Here is a 26,038-nt window from a genome sequence, read left to right on the forward strand (position 1 = left end):
AGGACTACTGATAGCCCTGGGCAGTAATGAGTTCTTGAAAGCTTCACCCAATGATGGTAGCAGCAAGGGCAAGGGATGGGATGTCCTATGAATTGGAGTGAAGAAGTCACTGAGCAGGTTCAAGGAGTTTGGATTTAGCTGAACACATTCCTGTCCCTAGTACAATCTAGAATAAATTTCCTAACTATTCTTATTATTGGGGAATGTTGGGATTTGGCTGAAATGGCAACTTTTATTAACAGTGAGTGGTAATGACTTTTAGGTTTCGTCATGGCATATTTGCATATTTTCTGATTTGGGTAGGAGTTAAAAATCAGTTTGTTAGCCATTTATAGAGGAATATTCAATAGAAGAGGTTGAATAGAATCATTCTTCAGTAGTATCCAGCCTGGAAAGAGGAGAAAGAGGTCTAGGTTACTTGACTGATTTAAAAGTTCAACAACAACTAGTCTTGGAACACAACTTAAATACCAGGATGTTAACAAATACCCCATCTTAAGAGACTCTTAAATGCACTATTTAATAAAGGATTATGTATCCTTAAGAAGTCTAAGTGTGGTTTCAACTGAAGATAAAGGGTTATGACCTTCCTCAACAATAACAATAACAAGGTAGGTGGTGATGGAGGCTGTATTCTGTTAAAAAACCAACATGGTAAGTGGAGACAGAAGTTGAAAATACTCATTTATTATGCTGGGCACTGAAAGCAGGAAGCTGAAATCTATACAAAAATTGAAAATTGATAAACAAACTTGTTTCTAAAATTCAAAAATAGGAATGGAGTTAATCCATCCTACTGAAGCGAATGAAGTGCTGTGACCTCAAAGTACAATCATACTTAATTGTTGAAGGCTAATGGCATTCATCAACTTTAACCTATGATGTTTATCCACCCTTCAAAACTCAGACCACCATGAAGCTTTCTCTAGTTTATAAGCTTTTTTAAACTTTACTTTGTGGACTTGTGTTCCAAATCCATCTGAATTCTAGTAAATTAATAAAATGAAATCCAAATATCTAATGAGTAAACTATTATGTACAGAAAAGCAATTTCAGAAAAATGTTTATAATTACAATGAGTGAAGACTTATCAAAGCAATCATAAATATGAGATGACAGATGCCAGCTGCCCTGATCTTATCATTAAAAATTGTGTACAAGAAGCCAGGTGTGGTCGCATAGTCTATAATTTCAGCAACTCAGGAGGATGAAGCAATATGGTCTCAAGTTTGAGACTAGACTCAGTAATTTAGTGAGTAATTTTGTTTCAAAATAAAAAATAAAAAGGACTAGGGATGTGGCTCAATGATAAAGAATCCTGGGGTTCCATCCCCAGTACCATCCCCCCCCCCCAAAATTGATACAATTGTTACATCCCATAAATGTATACATTATGTCGGTTAAAAGTAAAAAAGATATTTTTAAAAAGACAAGTAAATACACAATATAGATTTAGTCATTTATTTAAAAGTAAACATGATTTGATAAAAAGAGGAGTAAAATCTCAGAAACCAGAGCAGAGAAGCAGCAAAGAGGCAAAGAAAACCAAATTCACCTGGTCCCATCCAAAGTGAATCAAAAGAAAATAGGAGCAACAAATACATCAGTTAGTAGGAAGAAGAACGGCAAGAGAGAGTTCAAAGTAGTCTGGGAAACCACTAATGACCATTTCTGCACCATGTAGCTCAGGCCCAAGTGAGGGCTCAGGAAAGGCCTTGACCAAAGTTTTAAGTCAATAACAGAGCCAAGAATCAAATCCACAAATTCTTGTTCCCAGCTAAAGGATTCTATATGTTATTGCTTCTCTAGATCTGCACAGAGAAAGACCTGACTGCCAAACCCTTTTTGTGAATTCAAACCTACTTGGTATAGGACACTGCACCGGGGAAAGCCTTCCTGGGGACAGGGCAAGACTGGGGAGCACAAACCTAGCCTGGTTTTCCATCTTGTTCAACAGGCTGAGAAATTCTACCCTAATCAAGAAGATGTGTATTAGGCTAGGGGTCCCCTGTCTCAGGAAAAGAGCAAAATAAGCAGATAATGACCAGAAACCCAAGTCTGTCTCCAACCACATTTCCACCCTTGGAAAGATAAAACGGTGAAAGTAGAAACCTCCTAAATTGCAAGTTATGTTTGATTCAATACATTTGCCACTATGAATTCCGAAGTCAAACTTTTTTATTAAAAACTCAAAAGTGAATCTGAATAACCCAGAAATTTTAAAATTATTCTTAAATAATGAAATGGAATTCAAAGTCTAAATGATGACTACAGGTCTGAAAGAGCAGGCCCTTCCTCCAGGAAAGGTGAGTGGGTAGGGAAATGAGGCTTACATGTGGCCACTCTTTTTCTAGAAATGATACAGGCCCAGAAGTTACCTCTATACATTTCTTAGACTCCTAGTGACCCAACCTCTCCTTTTTAAAATTGTGAGTAAGATGAGTTTTAATACTTCAATACTCTGGCAAGGTCTGAAGTAAGACAGGTAAGTTTAAACATTCTACTTTCAGAAACCCCTAAGCCTCTAGCTGGAGAAAAACAAGTAACAACAAAACAAAACAAAAAACATACCCCCCAATGTGGCCTACCATATGAATAGAAAGAAAACAAGGAGTTCCTACCTCACTCTTAACAGACAGAGTTGGGTTTGAAATCTGTTCATCACTGTTTACTGGACCAATGCAGTCTGTGAACTACCAGACAAATCAACAGGGCCTTTCTCCTCAGCACAGCTCGGTATTTCTGAGAAAACCCAAATGATTTCAAATGTAACTGTTATCTCCAGCTCCACCAAAGCTGTGCTACTATAAGATGAGTCAACCCCCCTTTAAATTTCACACAAAACACAGATATAAATATAGCAACTGCAATTAAATACTTGAATCTTGCCTCTTTCATGCCCATTCTTCACTGGTGGTGTTGATATTTTCAATGCATCTCCTCAGCTGGCCAAGGGCTCCAAGGACACAGATGCCTTTCCCCTTTCCATTCTAACTTTCCTTCCCACAGATTTTCTCCTTCACACCAGATATACACAAACTGCCTGGAGAGGGCAGATTTTACAAGGGCCTCTTGGCAAGCCCATCTCTATGATAATCAGTCACCAAAGTCAAACATTATCAAGTAGTTAACTATGGGGGAAAACACTCAAACCTCAGAAAATATCCCTCACCAAAACTGTTTTGCCTCTACTACTGTCTACCACAGAATGATCTCCACAATCCCCATGCTGAGTTCATGCACATTGAAGAGGGAAACTGAAGCTGAAGAGGGAAGAACAATACCATAAGGATCAGAGGGTTAGATAGCTCAAAACTCTGCAAGCAAGTTCTACAGTGTTTTAAACTCTTAGGTCAGAAACTGGCAAACTTGTTCTGTAAAAATGTTGGCCACGAGAGCCAGTCAATCTCTATCACAACTATTCAACTCTGCAATTTTAGCAAGAAAGCAGGCAAAGACAATAAATCAACAAGTGCATGTGGGTGTGTGCCAAGAACTTTATTTATAAAAACAAGTAGTTGGATTAGCAGGCTATAGTTCACTGAACCTGTCTGAGATTCTAAGAGTTTATGTAGAATCTTGATAGAATTAATTTATAAAACTAGAGAAGCTCCTAAGACAGGAGAAAAGAAGTAAAGATGGCAGCCACTGGGACAGGACCAGAACTGGCACCTGATGAGCAAAGGGGACTCACCTTGATAAGCACTGCTGCCACCACACCCAGGAACGTGAACAACAGGAGCCCGAGTTTTCCTTTGTTGAATTGTTTCAGCATGAAAAATTTTGCCCAATCTACCTTTGATTGGCTGTTGGGAGGATACCTGAGCTTGTTAGCACCTTCTCTCTTCAAACTTTTTAATAAACAGGGACGATGATGAGAAAAAGTATCAAAACTATGTTTTCCATGATAAGCTCCCATCCCACTGGAACCTGAAAAGAGAGGGAACAGACACAACAGTTACCACTGAAGGTGACCTGGGTTCTCTGCCTCCACACAGATCCAGAAAATCCACATGCACTCCCTGCTGCCTGAATGCACACATTGAACTTCTCTGCCTGCAATATGTTTCTTTTCAAGAAATCCTCCCCAACTTTGTCTCCAGCACAATCAACCTCCCTTTCAACCAGGATGCTTTCCAAGAGCAAGGCAAGGATTTGAAGTTCTTCTTGGGTTGCAGGGACCATGTAAAAAGTTTGAATGAATTTTCTATGTTACATCTCACCTCAACCCTACTGTATTGAGTTCCATCAGTTCAGTTTCTAAAAAGGGAAAGGGAATTCATAGGGTCAGTTAACCTGCCTAAGGTCACGTGACTGCTGAGCGACAAAGCCAGAATATGTCAGTCTGACTCTAAATGTTACACAAGCTCAACTCTTATCATCCCAATGAGGCTTACTTATCCAAGATCCCACTCACCCACTTGCTTCCTTCAAGTCCCTGGACAGTGACAAAGACTAGGGTGACGTGGTTATGCAGCTGGGTGAGAATAAGTGAAAAGCTCTGCCCTCTAAGAAGCCAGTTCTTTGAAAGTTTCCATTTTTTCTACCTTACTATGTGTACCACAGACTGACAGGTGCAAAGGGGAGAAGAATGTGCTGGGCAGGGAGAATGGCAGGTATATGGCATGGTGAACCATGGGGCAACCAAAGGACAAGGAGCAGTTTTTAGGACCACGATACAGGTGAAGTGGTAGCTGAAGCTATAGGAAGAGATCATTCAGGAAGTAAGGATGGTTCACAAATAAGGCTCCAGGACCAAACCCTGAGAAACTCTAACATTGAGGAAGAGCAGAGGCCAAGAGGCCAGCCAAAGGCATGACCAAAGTAGGAAGGAACCGGAGGGAAAATGTATAAAGAACTTAAGGAAGAAAAATGGGGTGAAAAGTACTTAAAAAAAAAACACATGAAGACATGATTACTGATAGACATAAAACAGCTATATGAAGCAATGGAACACTTTCCCCCTACGACTCCATATTTTAAAGATATAAATTCTTCCCAATATAATTTGTTAGGATTAAAGCAATTTTAATCAAAATTCCAGGAAATTTCAAAGGTATTTTTTTTCTTTGAGTAGGAGGAGGTGGTAACTGATTTTGAAGTTCAACTTGTTTAGGTAATAGGCAAGAGAACACTGAAAAATAATAACAAGGGATTTATTGAGCAGAATTGTTCCTGAGGAGTAAACTACAAGATCAGTTGCATATATGGGTTTTAGAGACAGGAAACTTGGGGTCAGTCCCTGGTTCTACTTTTTACTAGCTACTGATGATCTCTAAAATGCATAGACTCAACTCTATACTTGGCATATAATAAGCACATTTTATATGCTAGCTACAAAGCTAACTATAAAGCTACTGAAATTAAAACTGTGGAGTTGGTTCAGGGAAAGATAAGCAAGTAATTGTTTTTATTGAATATAGATGATAGAAGGATGATTATGACAAAGATGGTCCCAGCATCAGTTTACTCTTTAGAAAAAAAAAAAATAAAGGTACACATTCTTTCTCATGAAACATCCCAAAATTAAACACATGGTTACATGTAAAAAGAAAATTAGAGAATTTAAAGAAACTACACATGAATACCTATAATGCTGACGTTGGGAAGACTTTTCTAAGCCATATTAGAAGCTGAAGTCTCACAGATTTGACTATATAAAAGTTTCAAATCACAGACAAAACTGACAGACAAAATACAATCTGGAAAGAAGTAACTTGTTACAGATATGACCTACAACTAATTTTCTTACTTACAAAAAAGGCCATTTATGAATCAATAAGAAAGAGTGAACACGACAAAATATCACTGGACAGAAAAAGAAAATTCACAAGAATCTTTAGTTCACTCTCACTAATAATGAAAGGATGTATACTTTTTTGTCTAGCAATTTTATAATGGAATAATCCAGTGTAGGAGATATAAGTAAGTGGACATTCCTATACTATTCATGGAAACAGATAATACAACTCTGCAAGGATATATGGCAAGATGTGTCAAAAGCAACTCTAAAGAAAAAGCTAAGCTACATACCAGAAATGTTGGTGTTATACACATAATTAAGATTTTATGCCTTAGAGGTTATTGCATATTTCCTTATAACACTCTGTGGTATTTTGTTTGTTTAATTGCTTAGGCTTTTTGCCATTAAGCCTATATTGCTTCTAGAATCAGAAGAAAAAAAGTATTTTACTTCAGAAAAAAAAAAAAAAAGATATAAACCCTTTTAACACAATGATTAAAATTCTAGACATATTTCCTAAAGAAATAATCAGAGATTGCACAAAGATATATTACAAAAAATTATAATACCCAAAAATATAACTGTAGGAATTGGTAACAAATCTGACAGTAACAGTATGCAATTACTAAAATCATGACATGCAAGCATACTAACATGGGAGAAACTCACACTACCTTGTCACATACAATAGGATACCACTTTGAATGAAACATTTAATCTATGTATATGTGCACATATATGTGCAAGACATATATCAGTTATCTTCCTATAGTGGGCTTATGAATAATTTAAATTTTATTTTTTAGGCTCTTCAATTTCTTTTTCCAAGTTCTTTTAAAAAATCCATATTGCTTTTGCATTGGTGAGAAAGGTTTGTTTTGTTCTTAAAAGAGGGTATTACTGATGATGCCACATCAATAATAGAGATAATAATAGAGATAGGAACTAAATCCAATCATTTAAAGGTACAAATGGGGCACTGGTAACATCATATGGAACAATGACAGAGATTTGCTGCAGTAGCACTCTGGGGGTCAGAATCCTGTGGGATGAGATGAGGCTCTTAGAGACAACAGAGTCTAATCTTCTAAGAATTTGGGCTATAAACTATGTTTATTCCAGCCAAAATCACAGGAGCCCTACTTGCTTCCATTCACCACTTCTCTCACATACACTCCAACAGGAAATTCTGCTGCTTGACTCCCAAAATATTCCTTCATGCACCCCCATCTCTCCTGCCACCACCCTCCCCAGTCTGGATCTGGTAGTATCTACCCAATCTTTCCCCACCTTTCCCTCATGATGTATGCCATTATGTCGTGTACTGTGCTGGATGCTGGTGATATCTTTACATCCCCAAAAAAGACCAGTAGCACTCATGGGAGCAGGTCAGAGTTCCTTAGCCATGGAATAAGGTTTCCTTAACCAGGAACAGATATTTTTGCCAAATCAGCCATTCATCCCATAGAGTAATTTATGCGATTACATTTAGAGAGAATAAATCAGGGACTTTCAAGATAGTTGCTTCTATAGTTTGCTCACTGTTGTGAGAATTTCTCCACACTGGTTATTCTGTACTATTGCTACTATATAGCAGCCTAAGCCTACCACTTAGGTCCCAAATAAGAAATAAATAAGAAATAAAAAGGTGAGTCAATCATCTCAGGTAGGGAAAAGAGAGGCAGATCACATCCCAAAGGGAATGGCCAGGACCAGGCTGTGTCCACAGCCCATTTTCTCTAGAACACAGGAGTCTCACTCTCTTTAAGTGAAGGAATAGACAAGCACAGGCCACTTCTTCCCCAGAGAGAGCTGGGGAATCAATATAGGTATTCACAGGTACTCACTGATTACACCTGAACTACCCTGAGTGGAAAACAAAGGGATATCAGAAAATCCTTTGAATGTTGCCTGTTCCCGGACATTCTGAATGTTTCTTTCACTTCCTCATTGAGAGAGAAAGAGAGAGAGTAGGGGAGAGGAGGAGAGATCTTACTAATTGAGATTGGGTCTTAGTCCTCAAATCCCCTAAATATAGGAGTACAATAAAAAAGTAAAGCAATGAAATGAACAAAGTATCCACAACTGTAGCCAATGCTACTGAGGACAGAAAGTGGTGACAGGATAGATTCACCCTGGGATGGGAGGAATCAGGAAAACTACAGTTAACTGGGTGGCTGGGGAAGGCCTCTCAGAAGAGAACAATCATGCAGTGACCTACAGCAGTCAGCTTTTTTTTTTTTTTTTTTTCTTTTAAAAAAAATTAAGTTAAATTTATTTTGGGACAACTGTTAATAGGCATGCAGTTGTAAGAAATAATAGAGATTTTATATGTTCCCAATTTACTCCAATGGTAACATCTTGCAAAACTATGGTACAATACTACAACCAGGATATCAGCAGAGACGCAGTCAAGATTCACAGCGTTTCCATCATCATAAGGATGCCCCAAATTTCTCTTTTAAGCCACACCTACTTTTCTCCCACTAAACCCCTCTTTAGTCAGCAGTCAGCTCTTTTAACAGCCCGCACAAATGACTGTTGAAATGCAGTGCTTTTGAATTTACTATGAGCAGAAGAAAGTAATATTTACCCACTCCTCCAAAAGGCAGAGAATTGAGAGTGAAGTGCATGATGACATCATTGCCTGTCACACCACCACTGGATGTCTCGTCAATCATCCGTTTGATGAGCTAAGGAATAGACCAAAGGCATCCAGGTCAGTGACACCTGCACCTCAGGGAGCACTCAGAGCTCTTCATAGGTAGGACTGTGTGGAAGGGAAGCATATTCTTTACATGCCAGCAGGAGTTCTTGAGTTTAGGGACACCATGCCAAGTGAATAAAAACAAACTATGGTTAACTTAGCAAACATGATTGATATCTAACTTTTCAGACTATCAAGTATAGGTTGAGCATTCTAATCTGAAAAGCGGAAATGCGAAAGGCTCAAAAATCCCAATCATTTTAAGTGACAATATGACACTGCAAGCAGACGATTCCACCCCATGAAACTATTTCATACACAAAATTAATAAAAACCCTATATAGATTATCTACAGGCTATGTGTATATGAAACATAAACAAATTCTGTGTTTAGACTTGGGTCCCATCCCTAAGATATCTCATTATGTATATGCAAATATTCCAAAATCTAAAAGAATGAATAGCATAAACCACTTCCAGTTCCCAGTATTTCAACTATACATTGCAGGAGGCAGCCCTGAACTTTCATGGGGCCTGTTCACTTGATCACCACATAAGACTTATTTCTCTACAAAAGAGGAGCAAAAGGCTTTTATAAGGGATAGTTCAGATTATTTTCCATTTTTTAAAAATTATTTCTCTCTAAAATCTTTGGATTTCTAGAAATTGAAATCCAAAGTCTAAAAATCTCTGCTCTAAATTATACATACAATTAAAATGTATTAGTCTTTATGAAATGCAAAATATTCAAGATTTCAGGTTTAGCATCCTGTTTTTGAAGAAGTAAATGGTTGGCTGGCCTAAGATCCAAAACGGGTCATGATATAATACTAGTGTCATTTCACCTGAGTGCCGACAAGCCCTTGAGAGTTCTTCATGGTACACGTCAAATCTGGGCTGCAGTGAACTCAGGTGACCCAGTGCTGGGAAGTGCTCCCTACCCAGCCGTACCCTGGTCAGGAGACTTTAGGCTTCAGAGTTCCCACTCACCACATTATCTATCCACAGTCATTTTAAATGACAGACCACTGTTCTATGAAAAACTCAGTCTTTTCTGAGCTCTACATATCATCTCACTTCAAGTATCTATAGCTAATTGTATCTCATTAGCATCATAAGCTTCAGAAGCTATCACAGAACAACTGCTCCTTTACCAGCAGAACTATCCAGAAGACACCTGGCTCATGAACTCCTCAGACTGACTGGTTCCATTTTCCCTCTTTTTCTTTTCCCACTTCTTCAGAGAGTTCCCACAAAGTGGCCACTGTTTTTTAGCAGTAGCCCATTACCCAGGGACACAAATGAGTGAGCTATGCAGAAAGTGGCACAGATGCTAGACTGTATGAGTTCACCATTCTAACAGAAAAGTAATATAATTTGAGAAACTGAAATCCAAAGTATCACAATTATTTATGATGGTGCCAAAGATCTTTGTCCTATGCAGCTGCATCTGAGTGGCTATGAATGCCATTTTGATTATGAGGACAGGTTCTCATAGAGCAATGCCCTATGGATTCATGTCACAAAAGCACTGACTGCTAGTACTTACAAGTTTTCCAATTATACAGGTGTTTATGAGTCAAAAAGACTCGTGACACTCACCCCTGTGGACTCAGATCTAACTCCAGGGAACAAGGGAAGGATGCAGGGATAACCCTAGGGCCTCATCACCCAAAACAACAAGCTATGAATATAAACTCATTTGGTAGACTTTGGAAATATGACATGACAGTCATTCGTGATAGTGAGCTGTTTTCTATAAAGTTTGAGCTGTTTTCTATAAAGTTTACCTCATTGTTATGAGAAAATACGTAGAGAGCCAGGGGCTTTTCACGTTCATTTATGAAATTTATGGCTTCATCTGCATTTTTCACAGGCACTATTGGAAGAACTGGTCCAAAAATTTCTTCTTGCATCACTCTGGTCTCAGGATCAACATCAGTAAGTATTGTTGGGGCTAAAGAGAAAATAAAATGAAAATGCTAAAGTAGGAGACAAAAATGCAAAACTCTCATCTTAATTTGTTTCACTGGGTCAACTACCCATCCTCCACTCTCTCCCACCCAAGTCATATCTTTTGGGAAAAAAAAAGTCCTCTTATCAGGTGCCAGCCCTGGTTTTGTGACTGAACTATCCAATTAAGAATTTTCAAAGCAAGTGGACTAGGGATTCTTGTGCAAACCAAGAGGAAGATATATACCAAAATATATCTTATTCACATTTAACCATGTTCCAAGTCAGAGCATATTTAACCATAGGTTATATTTACATCTTTCTCTGAACTGGTCTTTCTGAAAACACTGACAACTCCTCTTCATATTGCTTCTTCTTAACTCAAGTTCTTTCATGCATATTATTACAACTCTGTTAGATTAGGAAACCAAACTTATATGGTCAAGATTCCCTATTTTGTCTACAACAGGGAAGGTGAACAAGAAAGAAGAGCAAAATGGATGCTGAATAAGCTGTGCAGTGTGCCAGCATTCATGCCAAGGTAAAGCCATCAATTAGCAGTATTCAGGAAGACCCTGTAAATAAATGGGATCAGTAACTAAGAGAAACATCTGAAAATAACAAGTTAACTCTATTTCTTTATCCCTACTTTCTACTTGGTTCTTTTGGTAACATGGCTGAGGACAGCTCTTTGTAGCAGTACTCCTGGGGTATACAAGCTGCTTCCCCAAATTCACAACCCACATCTCCCTTGGGTCACAGAACCAATCTGGTTTGGGCCTCCCAACTCCTAAGCATAGTTGTATGCTCAGGTGCAATAACAGAGCTCCAGCTCAGGGGGCCCTTTTAATTAGACAAAGCAACTTATGATAGCCCCTTCTTCTTGCCACTTATTAGCTAGAAGTGGGCATAGCTGCTATAGAAAGGATGGAGAAGAAAAAGATGCATAAAGGGAATTTTAAGGATATCACTGAGCCAGTGAGTTATCCAGTCCGAGAGAGACTAGGACAGCTTATTATAAAAGAATAACTTTCTCCTTATTACTGAAGTCCTTCAAGTTTTATTGTTTTAAGTTGCGTTTTTTGTTGTTGTTGTTTTTGATTTCTTGCAACATCCTAAAGGATAAGGAAGGTTAAGTAAAGCAATCTGGAGCAGATTCTTTGCCAGCAATGTGTCATATTTCTACAATTGCTTTATATATTATTTTAGAAGAACATGTTTAAATTCAAAGTAATACATATTTATAGCAAAAAAAAAACCCACAAAGAAAAAACAAATAATAAAGTCAAGCATTACAAATAAAAATATTATTTTTGCTGTTTTCAATGGCATTAGGCTAGTTGTGGAATTTTGATGAAACTATTTCTTTCTTTGTGCTGCTTTCCCATCCACGAATGCAAGATAATTACAAAGTTCTATTCTGTTTCTCAGGGTTGTTAGGGATTTTAAAAAACAGATAATATACATGCAATTATGAAAAAAATTAGTGCAACACAAGTGGTATTAAACATATATATGTACATCCATTTAAAAATATTTTTTAAGAAAAGCAGTATACTAGAAAGCAGTATTTAATAGTTTAATAATGAAATACTATGCATAAATAATAATTTGTTTAGGGTCAATAAGTAGGGTCAGTAAAAACTGCCAAGCTGTCATTTTCCCATAGAAAAAGGTAAATTTCCATTACCTATGTAGCGTGTGGCCTCATCAGTCTCCCCACCAAAAGCTATCTTTTGTCCTTCAAGCAAACTTCGTATCCTCTTAAAATGACGAAGATTGATGATCCTTTCATAATCAGGAGATTCTTTTATGTTTTCTCCATAAAATTCCTATTGAAATTAAAAAAAGAGTATTTAATTGTCACAAACTCATTTTTCAATTTCTTTGAGTTCCACATCCACTTATGCCTGAAAATCAATCTGGTTTTATATCTTCACAGTAGTAGTAGTACAATAGCAATAAGTTTTAAGCTTTTTGGAAGGTCTAGGGTAAGAAATAAAACATACCCCCAACTGATCTATTATTTTCCATAGTTCTAGTAGGTTCCTAGGGGTCTTTTGCAATCTACCATAGGGTGCAATGGTGGAAGCAGGTGTTGGAGAACAAGTCTTGCTCTATTTTGTTGACTTACGTCTTCTCTGGACTGGTATTTCTACCAGTCAGAGATGACAGTGAAACCATTCGAGGTTCAAAATACAGCTTTAGTAAATACCAAGGTCAAATAACCACAATAAATATACAATCAATATTCCTTGGGTAAAACAAACCCAAAACTATTGAATTGCTGCATCACTTCAAAGCCTTGTGAGAGCTCCAGATTTAATCTCAAATCAAAATGAACGTTATTCACCCGCCCCCAACCGTGAGTAACTCTCAAGTCTGAGTGGCAGAATCACGCTGGCAGCTTGCAGAAATGCATGCTCTTGGGTCCAAAGTCCAGGACTACCAACAGTGGTTTTCAGGGTTAACTGCATCACAGAAATCACCTGAAGGATCCAGACCACCTGATCTTTGGAGGATAAGGACTGAAAACTTACTTTTAAACAGCTCTGTAGTGACTCTAATATGAAGCTTGGTTGAGAACCAATGTGAAAATGTCTCAAAGGAAGACAAAGGGGCCCTGTTCCTTTGAAACTGAATTTATCACCATACTCAACTGAGCAATTTGCCAATTCTGAAATATTCTCAATCTCACAGGTGTCTTTAATTACTCTTCTTCCATCCCACAGTCCCTGGTATCTGGCCAACTTTCATGTTCTCCTTGTCTGGGTCCATATTTCAGTCCCATTACTAATGTCCAATAACCACATTAAGACCTTAGCACCTTATCTTACCTCCCTCAACTTCCTGGTACATAATTTTCATTCTCTGATGCTTCATCCCTTTTTGGTGTTCTTGTTCCTTCCCTCTAGTGCTCAAGTAACAATTGTTCCAACAATTTCTTTCAGAAAGGGTGCACAGCAACCCTCTCCCACCACTGAACTCAGCAATATGGGTGAACCCATTCCATTCTACAAACTTAAATCCTACATTCCTACATTTCTTTCAAATCATAGCTCAGGATACTACCATGAAGTCTTCTTTGGTTCCCTCACTCAGAACTTTACTTTAAACATCCTATAAAACTGATAACCACCTAAAGGGTACTCTATAAGTAGGTATTTTCTGTAGGTATTTGTTTAACTCACTCCCTCAAACAACTGGCCATCCAGGCCTTATACATATACAAAAACTGATATCTTTAATCAGCAAAGGCCAATATGCCAAAAGGTCTCTGATTATGCTGCAAGGAATTGGTAATGTTCTTCAAACTACAAAGAGCTTGGGCATGGTGGTACACACCTGTAATCCCAGTGATTACAGAGGTTGAGGCAGAAGGATTACAAATTCAAGGCCAGTCTCAACAGCTTAGCAAGACCCTATCTTGAAAATTTAAAAGGACTCAGTATATAGCTCAGTGGTAGAGAGCTTGCTTAGCAAGTGCAAGGCCCTGAGTTCAACTCCCAGTACCCCCCCAAAAAATTAGTTATTTACTTTTTTCTTTTTAAGAATATGCCACAATTAATCAACAAATCAAAGACAGTGGATTTACATCAACCTAACTTTGCTCCTATTGCCCGTTCTTTTAAAAGGTACACAGAGCATTTTTAACTGGTTGATAAGTTAATTCAGGCATATATGCTTCTAGAAATTTCCTGGGAGGGATGGGGATGCTGCCTGTAAATAGTTCATTGATTCCTTATATTACTGAAATTGGTGGAATCAGATGTATTAAACACAGACCTTCACGGTTTCCTTTATCTTCTGCACTATTTGATTCTGGAGGGAGGCTTCACAGAGAATGTAGTCAGGAGCAATGCAGGTTTGACCACAATTCATGTATTTTCCCCAGGTTATGCGTCTAGGAAAAAACCTAGATTAGCTATAAAATTCAAATTTTCATTTGTTACATACTTTGTGTTGTTTGAAAGTTTTCCAACCAAAATGGATTCAATATTTAGTTGGTAATATTTTTAAAACAAAACAAAAAACAAAATTCATCTCTAAATCAGTTGGCAGGAAGGTTTTCAAGTCAGTTCATGTGAAATAGTACTTGAAAAGCAGTAAAGTCACTGCCTGACTCAGGAAAGGAGAAAGAGCCTTCTAATACCCCTTTCCTTCTCTTCTCCAGCCAAAAGGCTGTCCTGGATGAAAAGAGTTAGCTTAAGACTCTGTTGCTTTTGGCCATGGCTATAGCTATTGCTGGCAAGATGTGCGGGCAGTAAAGCAGGACACCGTCAGTATCAACAACCACTTCCCTCTATGTGGAGCCCTTCCCACTGAAAAACCCTTCCTATGTATGGAGAGAGGCCATGACCTCAACATTCACTGACAGAGGTTCTCATGTTCTATTTATGAAGCCAACCTGGAACCCTGACCTGCCTCCCTACCTCCTTTTCTTGGCTCCCCATCTCTGAAAGGAAGAGAAAGCCACAGCACCCAGAGCAGAGTTGGTTCTGTGTTTCAGGCACTTCCTGGTAGCAAACCCTCAAGAAGAGAACCTGAATCCTTTTGTATTCTAGTTCCTGACTGCAAGATGCTATTCAAGGTTAAAAGAGAATACTGGTTTCTGTCAAAAAAGGACCTCAGTTAAGACAACAACATAATACCTCTTCAACTGAGAATTTAAATATTTTACTAGGTACACACAATACTTTGGATTATATACTTCCTGGATCTCTGGCTAAGAGAACAAAAAATTTCTCACCAGATTTATCTGTAATCTTGAGGAAAGAAAGAACTTTCCCAATATTCCTAAGGACATCTATACAATATCAGAACCTATGGCTCATCATTTCTGATAGTGGCATCAAAAGATAGTTTGTGAAAGACTTCTATTACTCTTCAGCACTTTGACCACAAAAACTTAATGACATATCTTGGGGCCATAAGGCATGGGTTTCAAGTGCAAAGGATTACATTAATCTATTTGGAAAAGTCTCCATTGTGCTGAGAAAAATCAGAAAACCAGAGCCAGACTCACCTGCAGACAATGTCCAGGTCACAATCTTTATCAATGTAACATGGACTTTTCCCTCCAAGTTCAAGTGTCACTGGGGTCAGATGCTTGGCAGCAGCTTCCATGACAATTTTTCCAACTGCAGCATTTCCCGTATAGAGAATGTGGTCAAATCGCTGCTTCAGAAGCTCTGTGGTTTCCTCAACACCACCATTAACAACAGCATACAGATCCTCAAAGAAAGAGAACCATAAACTCTTACATTGCCAAATTAATCCTATGGTCTAACATGTCAGCAATTTCTTCAACATTAACATGTAATATTCAGTAAAACCAGGAGACTGAGATAAATGCCTGTAAAGACGGAAGAGGGAAATGATCAGGACAAGTTGAAGACATAGTGTCTGCTGGTGTCTGGGAACCTTGATCAACCTATGTGAAACTGACCCAGAAAGAACCATTTTTTTCTATATGAGCTTGCAATGAAGTCACAAACAAGAGCAAATGGTTGAATATAACCAGGGAAGTGCATGAGAGAAAAGAAAGGTGTTGTGCAGAAGCTAAGGACTTGGGTGAAAAAGTGGTTACTACCAATGATCACATGACAGGGCCCAGGTGCTTGGTTTAATCTATATATTCTCTCTACATACAAAGCAGAACAGGGCTTAGTCCAAGAAAGAAACCAAGTTCATTTCTGCTGAATGAATGATATATATAGCATGGGACTGAGAATGCTCACTTTTGAAGTACATTCGGACTGATTCTGGGCTCTGGCACTCACTAATGCAAGCTACTGGATATCTCTGAGCCTCAGTCTTCTCACTGTCAGTGGGAGAATTCACATAGTTTCTGTGAACTGAACCTTTAGCTGCACTGTGCTATTATTAGCAGCTACTCCAAAAGAAAGACTACTTTGGATAATAGCATGAAAAACAACTGTGAACAAATGACAAAGAAGGAAGATAGAGCGAAATATTGAAAAGATTCTGAGTCCTGAATGTGAAGCAAAAGCTAGCTTATGGACCTCAAGTTTCCATTTGATCTCCTCTTTGAAAGGCTAATTAGTTCTCATTCACTTCATGTTTCAACTGCACAACACTTTCAAATTTTAATTTTTCTGTGGCTTCATATCCACAGCATACGTGATGGACTCCGTAATAAGCTAACTGCAGATTAAGGCCTATTTCCCTCCCTGCCTGGACAGAGTCAACTACTGTTTAATTTACCCCTGATGAGGGACAAAGCAGGACCTTAATCTTCCATCTTTTGGTTCCATGTCCTACTCAATCCATGATATCTCACTATCTTCCATTTCATCCTTCTGGATTGGATAACCACAGCTATTAGAACAAAATTGTTCTGTGGGCTGTCATGATAAGACAACAAAGAAAACAATGTTATTCCAAGAGCCAGAGAAGGCCTCAAGGTCATTATAAATTAATATGTACACTACAGGCAGTATATTTTAAAGTTGCCTTGCTGTTGAAAGCTAAGTGAATTCCATAGCAATTTCATGTGGAACTCAACAGTCCCAAATTTGTCACAATCTTCCTCCCTAGAAAAGCACGAGAAACTCTGACTCAGACAGAGGGATAAATCACCCAACGGCCATGGAGATAATTTTCTTTATTCAGACTTTGACACTCTCAATGCCAGCACTTTAACTCAGAGTGAGAATTTACTTTCTGTAGTTTTCATACAACAAGTGTGCCCTTTTGAAAAGCAGAAGTATTCTTATATAATAATACAGCATTATATTCTTTTAGAACAAGAGATTATCAGTGACAAAAAAAACTAGCACCCAGCACAGTGCTAGCCCTTCATTAAGTAATTCATTAAAAATCATGTGGGTACAAATAAGGATTAATCCAAAACATCATATTGTAGAAGAATATGTGTAAATAGCATGGGTGTTTATGAAGCCACAGGCCTAAATATATTGTGTAACCACAATAGACAGGTTATTCCATAGTGTAATTTGGAACTTATCTTCTTTTATAAGGTAAGCCAATTGTTGAAGGCTTAAGGAAACTGCAAACAATTCCTGAGCTAGCAAAGACATATGGGAAAATCAAATGTGTACCTTCTAATATGAACAGATGTGTTGAAATGGTTCAAGATATTCTTACCTGATCTAAATACTGAGGGAGAAGCTTAGCCAAGATCTTGGATGTATTTTCACTTAGTTCAGAAGGTTTGATAATCACAGCATTTCCTAAACAAAATAAAAAATCAGAACAGTAATATTAAATACTTCAGTCATTTTTATGGCTACCCAAATAATATTCATGTAGGGGTTACAGGTTAGGTACTCCAATTATTTCTGCAGTGTTTTAAATCTGGTCTTCATCAAGGAACATCAGAGCTTGTCTCACTTTCTCTTCCTTTTCATTTTCTCCTTCTTTACTGCTAACTCCTTAATTCATATATCTCTAGCCTTTCCCACTCCTCCAGCTATCATTTTTCTCCCAATTCTGCTCATGGATTCTACTCTCTACCCTGGAAGTAATGAGCAAACAGGCTATGTCAACATAAAGTTGTCAATCTGGATTCTCCAAAGTAAGAAATCAATCTCTTGGCATTTGGTATACACCCCAAGCTAGTATTACTCTCATAGCCTTTATCTGAATAAAGAAAACTGGTCAGATAGAATCAAATGGTACATCCAAGGCCAGAGTCAGCAAATGAAATCACATTAAATATGAATGCCTGATCCCAAACTTCTGTGCCTATTGACTCATTAGATGCCTTTCAGTTTCACAGGTTCATTTCCCAGTTACTCCAGTCATTCAAATCTTGTCAGCAGCTCATTTAAAAATATGTATTTATGAATTCTCATTACACTTCTGGTATAAACCAAGACAAACCACCAAAGTAAATGTACTTAATAAGCCATGATCCTTACTTTACAACCAATGTGAGAGAATAATCCCATCTAATAAGGTATAGAGAACATAAGCTGACACCAGACCTGCAGCAATGGCTCCCACCAGCGGCTGCATGGTGAGAACGAAGGGGTAGTTCCAAGCTCCAATAATCAGTATGACTCCCAGAGGCTCTGGTTGGACATAGGCCTCATCCAGCATAGTGAGCAAGTTCTTCTTAACTGGTTTAGCAGTAACCCATTCATGAAGATTCCCCAGCATAAGATCAATTTCCCCGAGGACAGTAATGACTTCCTGACTGTATGCATTGAATTCACTCTGTTAGAAGAAAATCAAAATTAACCTGGCACAATGAGTGCAACAGACTTGCACGTGAACCTCAAAAGCCCCAGTCTAGGTACATCTATAGTGACAACAAATGTGTTATCACACTAGCTGGTTTGCCATCCAGATTTCTTTTGATGCTCCAAGTCCTCTATTAGAACTTATTAACTCCCTCTCTAATATATTCAATGCTTTTAAATCCTCCTCTGCTAATCTAGGTCCTTTAAAACTAGGTTTAAATATTATCTCTCTCCAGGGGACTTCCCTGATTAAGAATGCCCTGCCTTGATCACATTTTATCTATCACAGTAGTTATGGTTTTGACCTGTATCTTAATAGTTCACCTTTAACACATGGGTTTATAACTATACTCACATTTTACCTGTGTATGTTCTGTTTCCCAGCTAAGTTTAAAGCTCTTAAGAGATGGGAACTTACTGTATTTCTTCAGTAATCATGTACTTACACACACACACACACAAATATTTGGTGCTTATAGAATGAATAAATGATTCACAGCTGTTCTTAATTGCCCCACCTTGTTTATTTAATATCACAGTCCCTCTCCCCCATAAGTACTCCAAAGGAAATTTTATAGTTACTACTGTTATTACTCCTTGAAATAATCTTTGGTGGAGAAAGGAAGAATCATAAACCCAGAAGAAGGCCTTGCTATGCCTAGAATGTACATAAAAAGAAAAAACAAGGGGAAAGTGATATTAGAAAACACGGTAATATATTTATACCCTAAATACTACTTAAAACTTTGCTACACAAAGTGTGCTTCCAAAAGAGGCAGCATGGTCTCACAGGAGACCTCTTTAAAAACTTGGGATCTCAAACCTCATCCCAGATCTACTGAGTCATAATTTGTGTTGTAACAAGATCCCCAGGTGAGACCATCAGTGCAGAATTTGAGGAGCACTACTCTAATAATGTACAAAGCAATGAAGAAAAATCTGAGTGCAAAAACGATACCCCCCCAAAACCACTGTCTACAAAAGAAACCATAAACAAGGTTAGAAGTCAAGATTAGACCTGGAGAAAAATATCTGCTAAAAGTCAGGCTGATAAACTACAGATGTCCAGAATATACAAAAAGTTCCTACGAATCATAAGGAAAAGGGCCACAAATGCAACAGAAAAATGGGCAAGACTATAAAAAGAAATTCTCAGAAGAGGAACTATGGAGGTCAGGAAACGCGTGCACTTTCAGTATATCTGCAGATTCAACAAGGGCTGGCTCTAAGCAAGACTGGAGGTTTGGGAGAATCGGAAAATCGACATGAAATTTTTTCTTCATTTGTACTCCTGGAAAGAATATTCCCAGTGCTTGCATAATCAGAAAAGCAAAAGTTCGGGCGGAAATTGGTTCCGGAGTACGGCTTCGCGAGACTGTCATCCCGGCCCCTCCCTCCGCGCACTTACCTTGCACAGGTCCGCGGCGATGGCCGCCAGGATGTCCTTCTCGCACTCCTGCACCATCCTCCGCAGGGCTTCGAGCTGCTGCAGCCGGAACCGCAGGGGTCGCGACCGGCCGGACCGGAAAGCCTGTCGAAGCTGCTGGACTTGGCTCTCCATGGTCTGGTCCTGAAGAAAAAAGGCAAGCTCCCGGGGCGCTGGGGCGTGGCGAACGGGATGGAGGCTGGGGCTAGCGGGCACTGCTCCTCCTCTGAGGCGTTCTGCGGATTAGACCCCCACCGCTGACCCCAGGCCGCCCCTCACTGTCCCACTAAGTGCTAGATCCCCCGCGGCCTCACCGCCGGCCAAGTCCAACTGCCCCACCGACGCTCAGCAAGGCGAAGCTCAACCCCGAGCCCCGTGCCTATTGGTCTTGGCGGCCCACGTGACCGCGCGGCCCCCGCCCGCTCCCCGGCTCTGACCACAAGCCCGGCAGGAGGGGCTTCGGGTGCAGAGGTGAGTAAAGAGGATGGCCTGGCGGGGAAAGGAACCCATGGGTGGTTCCAGAAAAAGGGAAGAGTACTCTTCGAGAATGAGCTGAGTCTCAAGGACGAGCAGCTGAGGAGAGCCGGACATCGGGCAGGAAGTACCCAGACGCCCAGAGAATGCGGCCCACACACCGAGACGCCCTGGAAAGCGGGTTTCCTTCCTCCTGCATTCTGTGGCTCTTCAGATGTGGCTGAATTCACAGGATCCGGAGGCCTGGGGCTGCCAGACGCCTGGGATTAAGTGGGCAGGGCCTCGGCGAAGGGTGGGAGGGTGGGTGCCCGAGCCCAGCCCAGCCCCGCGTCAGAAACAAGCCGCCAGCCCCCGAGGCCACAAGGAAGAGGAAGGACCTGCCCTTACCCCTTATCATCTCCAGCTGCCCCCAGCCCTTCCACGAATTAGCTGCCACGACTTGACTTAGCGTCGCAGATGGAGCTCAGAAATTCCCTCGAGGGTTGGAAGTCAGGTCTTCATCTCCTGTATTGCTAGCACAGGGATCATTTCCAGAAATATACTTAATGAACATTATTGTCTCCCAGGCTTTGTTTTTTTTTTTTTATTTTTTTTATTTTTTTATTTTTTTGGTTTTGCTGGGGGAAGGCCGTGGGGATGGAACCCAGGGCCAGCACTTGACCACTGAACCGCATCCCTAACCTCCCTCCCTTTCTTGACTGCATAGCATCCCGGTTTGCTGCTCACCTTTAGAGCACAACTCCGCCCAATAGGGAACCCACGCTATTCAGGTTTTCCTTCCCAGTTAGTTTTTGCAGATCCAAAAGGAGAGCTTAGTTCTCATTCTTGTCCTACTCAGCAACATTTGGCACAGTTGGTCACTCTCATTTCTAGAAAAAGTTGGTTTTGTTTTGTTTTTGTTTTCATCTTCATCCCCCCCACCCCCACCCGCACTCTTCTGATTTTTGTTTAGACCACTGGAGTCCTCTAGGTTTTTCTTTGCTGGATCTTTCTTCCCTTTCTGTTCTCTTTAAATGTTCAAGTGCCGTGGGACCTCGGTCCTTGGTCCTCTTTTCCCAGTCACTATGAATATTGGTCAGAGAAGGCTCTAATCCCAACCTTTCCTCTGAATTCCAAAGGGTATATTCAACCACATTCTGTTCTTCTCCATTTGAATTTGTAATAGGAGTCTTAACTTTAAATCGAACTCTTTATTCTTCTCCACCAAATATAATGTATGCATCTGCCAGTGTTCCCTGTCTCAATAAATGAGACTGTCCTTTGTCCCGATTACTCAAACTGAAGTCCTTGACTGTTCTCTTTGACTGTCTTTAAAATATATATTAAATCTAACCACTTCTACCCTAGTTTAAACAGTAATCATTTTTCACCTGAACTATGTATGGCAAGAGCATCCTAAAGGTCTCCCTGCTTCTGCTTTTGCCTCTTTGGAGGTAGTTTATCTATTATTTCTCAGTTCTACACTTGCCTTTTTATAGACTGTACTGCAGGGACCCAGAATAAGTAGACATTTTGTAGGCTCTGGTGCCACTTGGCTTATTCCTGACTCTAGGAGTTCCTTCCTTGGTCAAAGTGACACCTCTCTAGTAGACAGAGGCCTCCATTTTCTCTATCAGACCCAGTCCCCTCTTCCACATTAATTGCCTGTCTTTAATTTTGACTTTAGCACAGGAGCTGGTTCAGCCCCTATGGGTTCCAGGCAGGGGTATTTGTAGAAGCTTTTGATCTCTGGTACCACCCCATTCTTTGTTTTGACATCTGTTACTCTTAAAATTCACCCATTATGAAATAATAGATTGTTTTCTACTTTGTGACTAGTCTCTGACTGATGGACTTTGCTATAGCCTACTTCTTCACCTGGCTATTGTTGGTCCTTTAGAAGGCACCCTGACTTTATTAGTCCCCTGCTCAAAACTCCAACAGCTTCCAATCACACAGAATAAAATCCAAAGCCCACACCATATTATAAAACCCTGTATGTCCTTGCCTCTGGGTATAATTATTTTTGTAGAATACTCCCTCTTTTTTTTTTTTCCTTTCCACGTTTTTATTTGTGCATTATAGTTGTACATAATAATGGGATTTGTTGTTACATATTTTTACATACACTCAATATAACAATATAATTTGGCCAATATCACTTAACTTACATTTTCAAACCACTCCCCCCCCCCCCCAGCCCCAGGTCCCTTTCCTCTACTGACTCCCTTTTTCATTAGATCCCTGCCCTCTCACACACCTTTCTTTTCCTTTTTCCTCTCTAGCTTACACATATGACAGAAAACATCACTCTCAACCTTCTGAGGTTTATTTCACTTAACATAACGGTCTCAACTTCAGGATGCTCCCCTTTAGTGGGTTCTAGCCAGTGTGGCTTCCTTGTTCACTGAATACTCTGAACACATTCCCACCCCAGGGCTTTTGTACTCCATTTCCTTTGCCTGGAATGTCCAGCTAACTTGTGGTTTTCTCAACAGTCTGTAATTTGAGGCTTATTTAAGGAGATTCTTGGTGAATATTATTTTAGATATGAGAAGACCCCCCAAAAAAAGTCATGTGTGAAAAAATGCAAGAATGTTCAGAGGTGAAATGATTGGATTATGAGAGGCTCAACATAATCAGTACATCAATTCACTGGGATTGCTGTAGGCAGGTAGGGTGTGGCTGGAGGCAGGTGGGATGTTGGGGGAGAGCCCTTGGGGTTTATATTTTGTCTGTGGTGAGGGAAACTATGTCTCTGCTTCCTGGTGCTATGTTCTGAGCTGCTTTCCTCTACCACACTCTTCCACCATGATTTTTTGTCTCATCTCAGACCCAGAGCAGTGGAACCAACTATCTGTGGACAGAGACCTCTGAAATCATGAGTGCCAAATAAACTTTTCCTCCTCTAAAATTGTTCTTGTCAAGTCTTTTAGTCATGACAGCAAAAAAGCTGACTAAAACGGTGAAGCAAGAAAATTGGCAAGATTATCAAACTCTTCACCTCTGCTTCTCCTTTGCCTGTTAAATCAAATCAAAACAAATCAAGCCAGTCCATATTGAGATGTTATGGTTAAGGTTGGGAAATTGTACGTAAGAGAAGGCCTGGGAGAAGGTAAACAACTTCTTACATTATAGGCAGTAGCGCCCAGGACATACCAAATCTTTAAATCAACTCCATACATAATTGAGGATTGCCTGTGCCTGGCAAGTGTCTAGAACTGTGTGGCAATGTTTAAATCAGTTTATCACAGAGCATGCTCAGTTACTACCTTTTTATCTAATCTGAAAGAGTGAACATTTGTAAACTGAGCTAATAAACATTGTGTAAACATAAATTATATAAGGTAAATTGAAATAGGAACCATGCTATGAATCTTTTTAAATATGAATAGAATTCCAGTGTGAAATTGAAGAGCAATCAATATCATCTCTGTTGAGTTAATCTCTGAGAAGAGCTGCTTCTACTGAGGATAAGACATGAGGGATTCACAAAATGAACATGTGATTCTAGTGGCACAATCACAACGAGTTGGCTCTTACCAATTCTTGCACATTTTATTGGAGAAACAAATTGATGGCATTTTGTTGGGCATATTTAAAACCCACATTCAAACGCTAACAGAACAAGGCAGGCTGGGAAGAATTTTAAAAGAGAACCGGGCAATTTATTTATGGAATCCAGGAAAGGACTGAGAATTCTTTTACTATACTCCCAAACTGAAACATTTTCTTTTCTGGTTTTCAAATATGATCCATTCATTTAAGTAGTTAAGGTTCAATGAAATTGCAACTGCAGGATACAAGAATATGGGATGAGTCCTCAAAAGCTACTTTCAGGAAAGGCAGTAGATTGTAGTAACATTAGTAGGCCTGCCCATCATGCTTTTCCAACCCCCATTTTCAGCTTTTTTAAAAATGGGGCATCTTTTTGTCAATAATTCACTCACTACTCCCCATCACAACCCCAGGGGTTCTTGTGATCCATGCCTATCTAGGCAGAGTATCAAATCCTCCTCAGCACAGTGATTGATTCAGGAATGTCGTAAGTTCAGCCCTCCCTGGAACTTTAGTTAACACTATCATGGAAGAGAAATGCTTTTCCCTACAGGATCATTGTATATGTGTTTGATATCATCGTAGAGTTCTCCAAAACTAGTTTTTTGTGTTTTTTTTTTTGGCACCCAGAGGGAAACGAATCCTTGAAAATAAAGTCAATACAAAAGAAAGGAGAGCTGAGAGACAGTGTACTGATAAGACTTATTGTACTTAATAAAAACTTGAAGATAAAAGTACATCTGTACTTCGGTTCCATGAGCCAGTAAATTTTCAGATGTTAGAGACCAACAGTTCCAATTGACTATTTGCCACTTGCCATCAAAAGAGACTTTATTGTAGAAAAACTTACCAAATTTCACTCCATTCTATTGTCTCAGTCCTCAGATTACACTGTAGAGGAGGAAATAAAACATCTTACAACTATGATAATACTCCTAAGCAATAAATATACTCCTTGTAGGAGGACATAATTAAAAAGTAATTCCAATCCAGTTCTCTAAGAAATGAAATTGAACCGGAAGAAAGAAAGGAAGAAGTCCTAGGTACACACAGTTTTCCACCCCCAGAAGTTGAGATAATTGTTTATTTCACCTTTGCCTTCAAAAAGCTCTCTGCCAACAACTGAGGAGATCAAAGACCTAAACTTTGCATATAGGCTATCAGTTTTGGGGTGGGGAGTTTGATAATAAATAGTACATTTGATTAGATACTACTTCAATACAAAATAATATACATAATGAGTTATTACAAAATTAACCTGTGTATCTACTATCCAGATCGTTACTCTTTTGCCCCTTCCCAATGCTAATATAGAACTTTAGTAGCCCAATAAATTTTCAACATGTTTATATCAATTTAACTGGAACACCATACATACCAGTAATGTATGGAACAGTCTAGGTACTCCATAGCCTCTCTCACACTTGCTAATGTCAGTTTCTTAAAATTATCCATTCTAGTAGATGTGTAGTGATACCTCCTTGTGATTTTAACTTGCATTTCCCTACTGATTAAGGATGATGGACACCGTTTCATATGTTTATTGACTATTTGCATAATTTACTTGACTAAAAATAACAAACTCTATGGAAGGTTAAAACCTGAATAAAATCTGAATTGCAGCCTCAGACTGCCTTGAATACCTTTCCTAACTCTTACCACATCCCTCTTCAGCAAATGCTAGCCTTGGTATAGTAGTTTATGTTCACAGATCAGTAATAGCCAGAAAAGAGCCAGAAAAGAATAATCATGGGCCCATAGATACTACATACATGTGCATGTACATATAACTAAGGAAAAGGAAATACAAACCTTGTACAAAAGAAATATCTAGTCTCTTGAAAGGAAGATTTAAACATAATATTTGAATAAAATCCAAAGGAAGGTTACAAGATTAAAGAATAGATAAGACAACAAAAGTGAGGAATAAAATATTTGATAGTCTATTTTCAAAGCAAGGTATTTAG

The 26,038-nt window shown here is 39.2% G+C and overlaps 1 protein-coding gene across 2 annotated transcripts; it reads right to left on the minus strand.

The window, feature by feature from the left end:
- Window positions 1-220: 220 nt before the first annotated feature.
- On the minus strand, window positions 221-21,085 carry ALDH3A2 (aldehyde dehydrogenase 3 family member A2). Of its 2 annotated transcripts, XM_079135270.1 has the most exons (11): window positions 20,043-21,085; window positions 18,377-18,608; window positions 17,535-17,620; window positions 15,430-15,638; window positions 14,190-14,307; window positions 12,094-12,235; window positions 10,241-10,407; window positions 8,337-8,436; window positions 3,695-3,930; window positions 2,622-2,742; window positions 221-388 (listed from the first exon to the last, which is right to left on the minus strand). In XM_079135270.1, the coding sequence occupies exons 1-10, from the start codon at window positions 20,193-20,195 to the stop codon at window positions 2,662-2,664; spliced, it is 1,524 nt and encodes a 507-aa protein (XP_078991396.1). In that variant the 5' UTR covers window positions 20,196-21,085; the 3' UTR covers window positions 221-388; window positions 2,622-2,661. The 2 variants fall into 2 exon arrangements, with proteins under 2 accessions (XP_078991396.1, XP_078991397.1); XM_079135271.1 differs by lacking the exon at window positions 2,622-2,742.
- Window positions 21,086-26,038: the final 4,953 nt, after the last annotated feature.

Source organism: Sciurus vulgaris, assembly GCF_902686455.1.
Source record: "Sciurus vulgaris genome assembly, chromosome: 3".
Classification (NCBI taxonomy): Eukaryota; Metazoa; Chordata; class Mammalia; order Rodentia; family Sciuridae; genus Sciurus; species Sciurus vulgaris.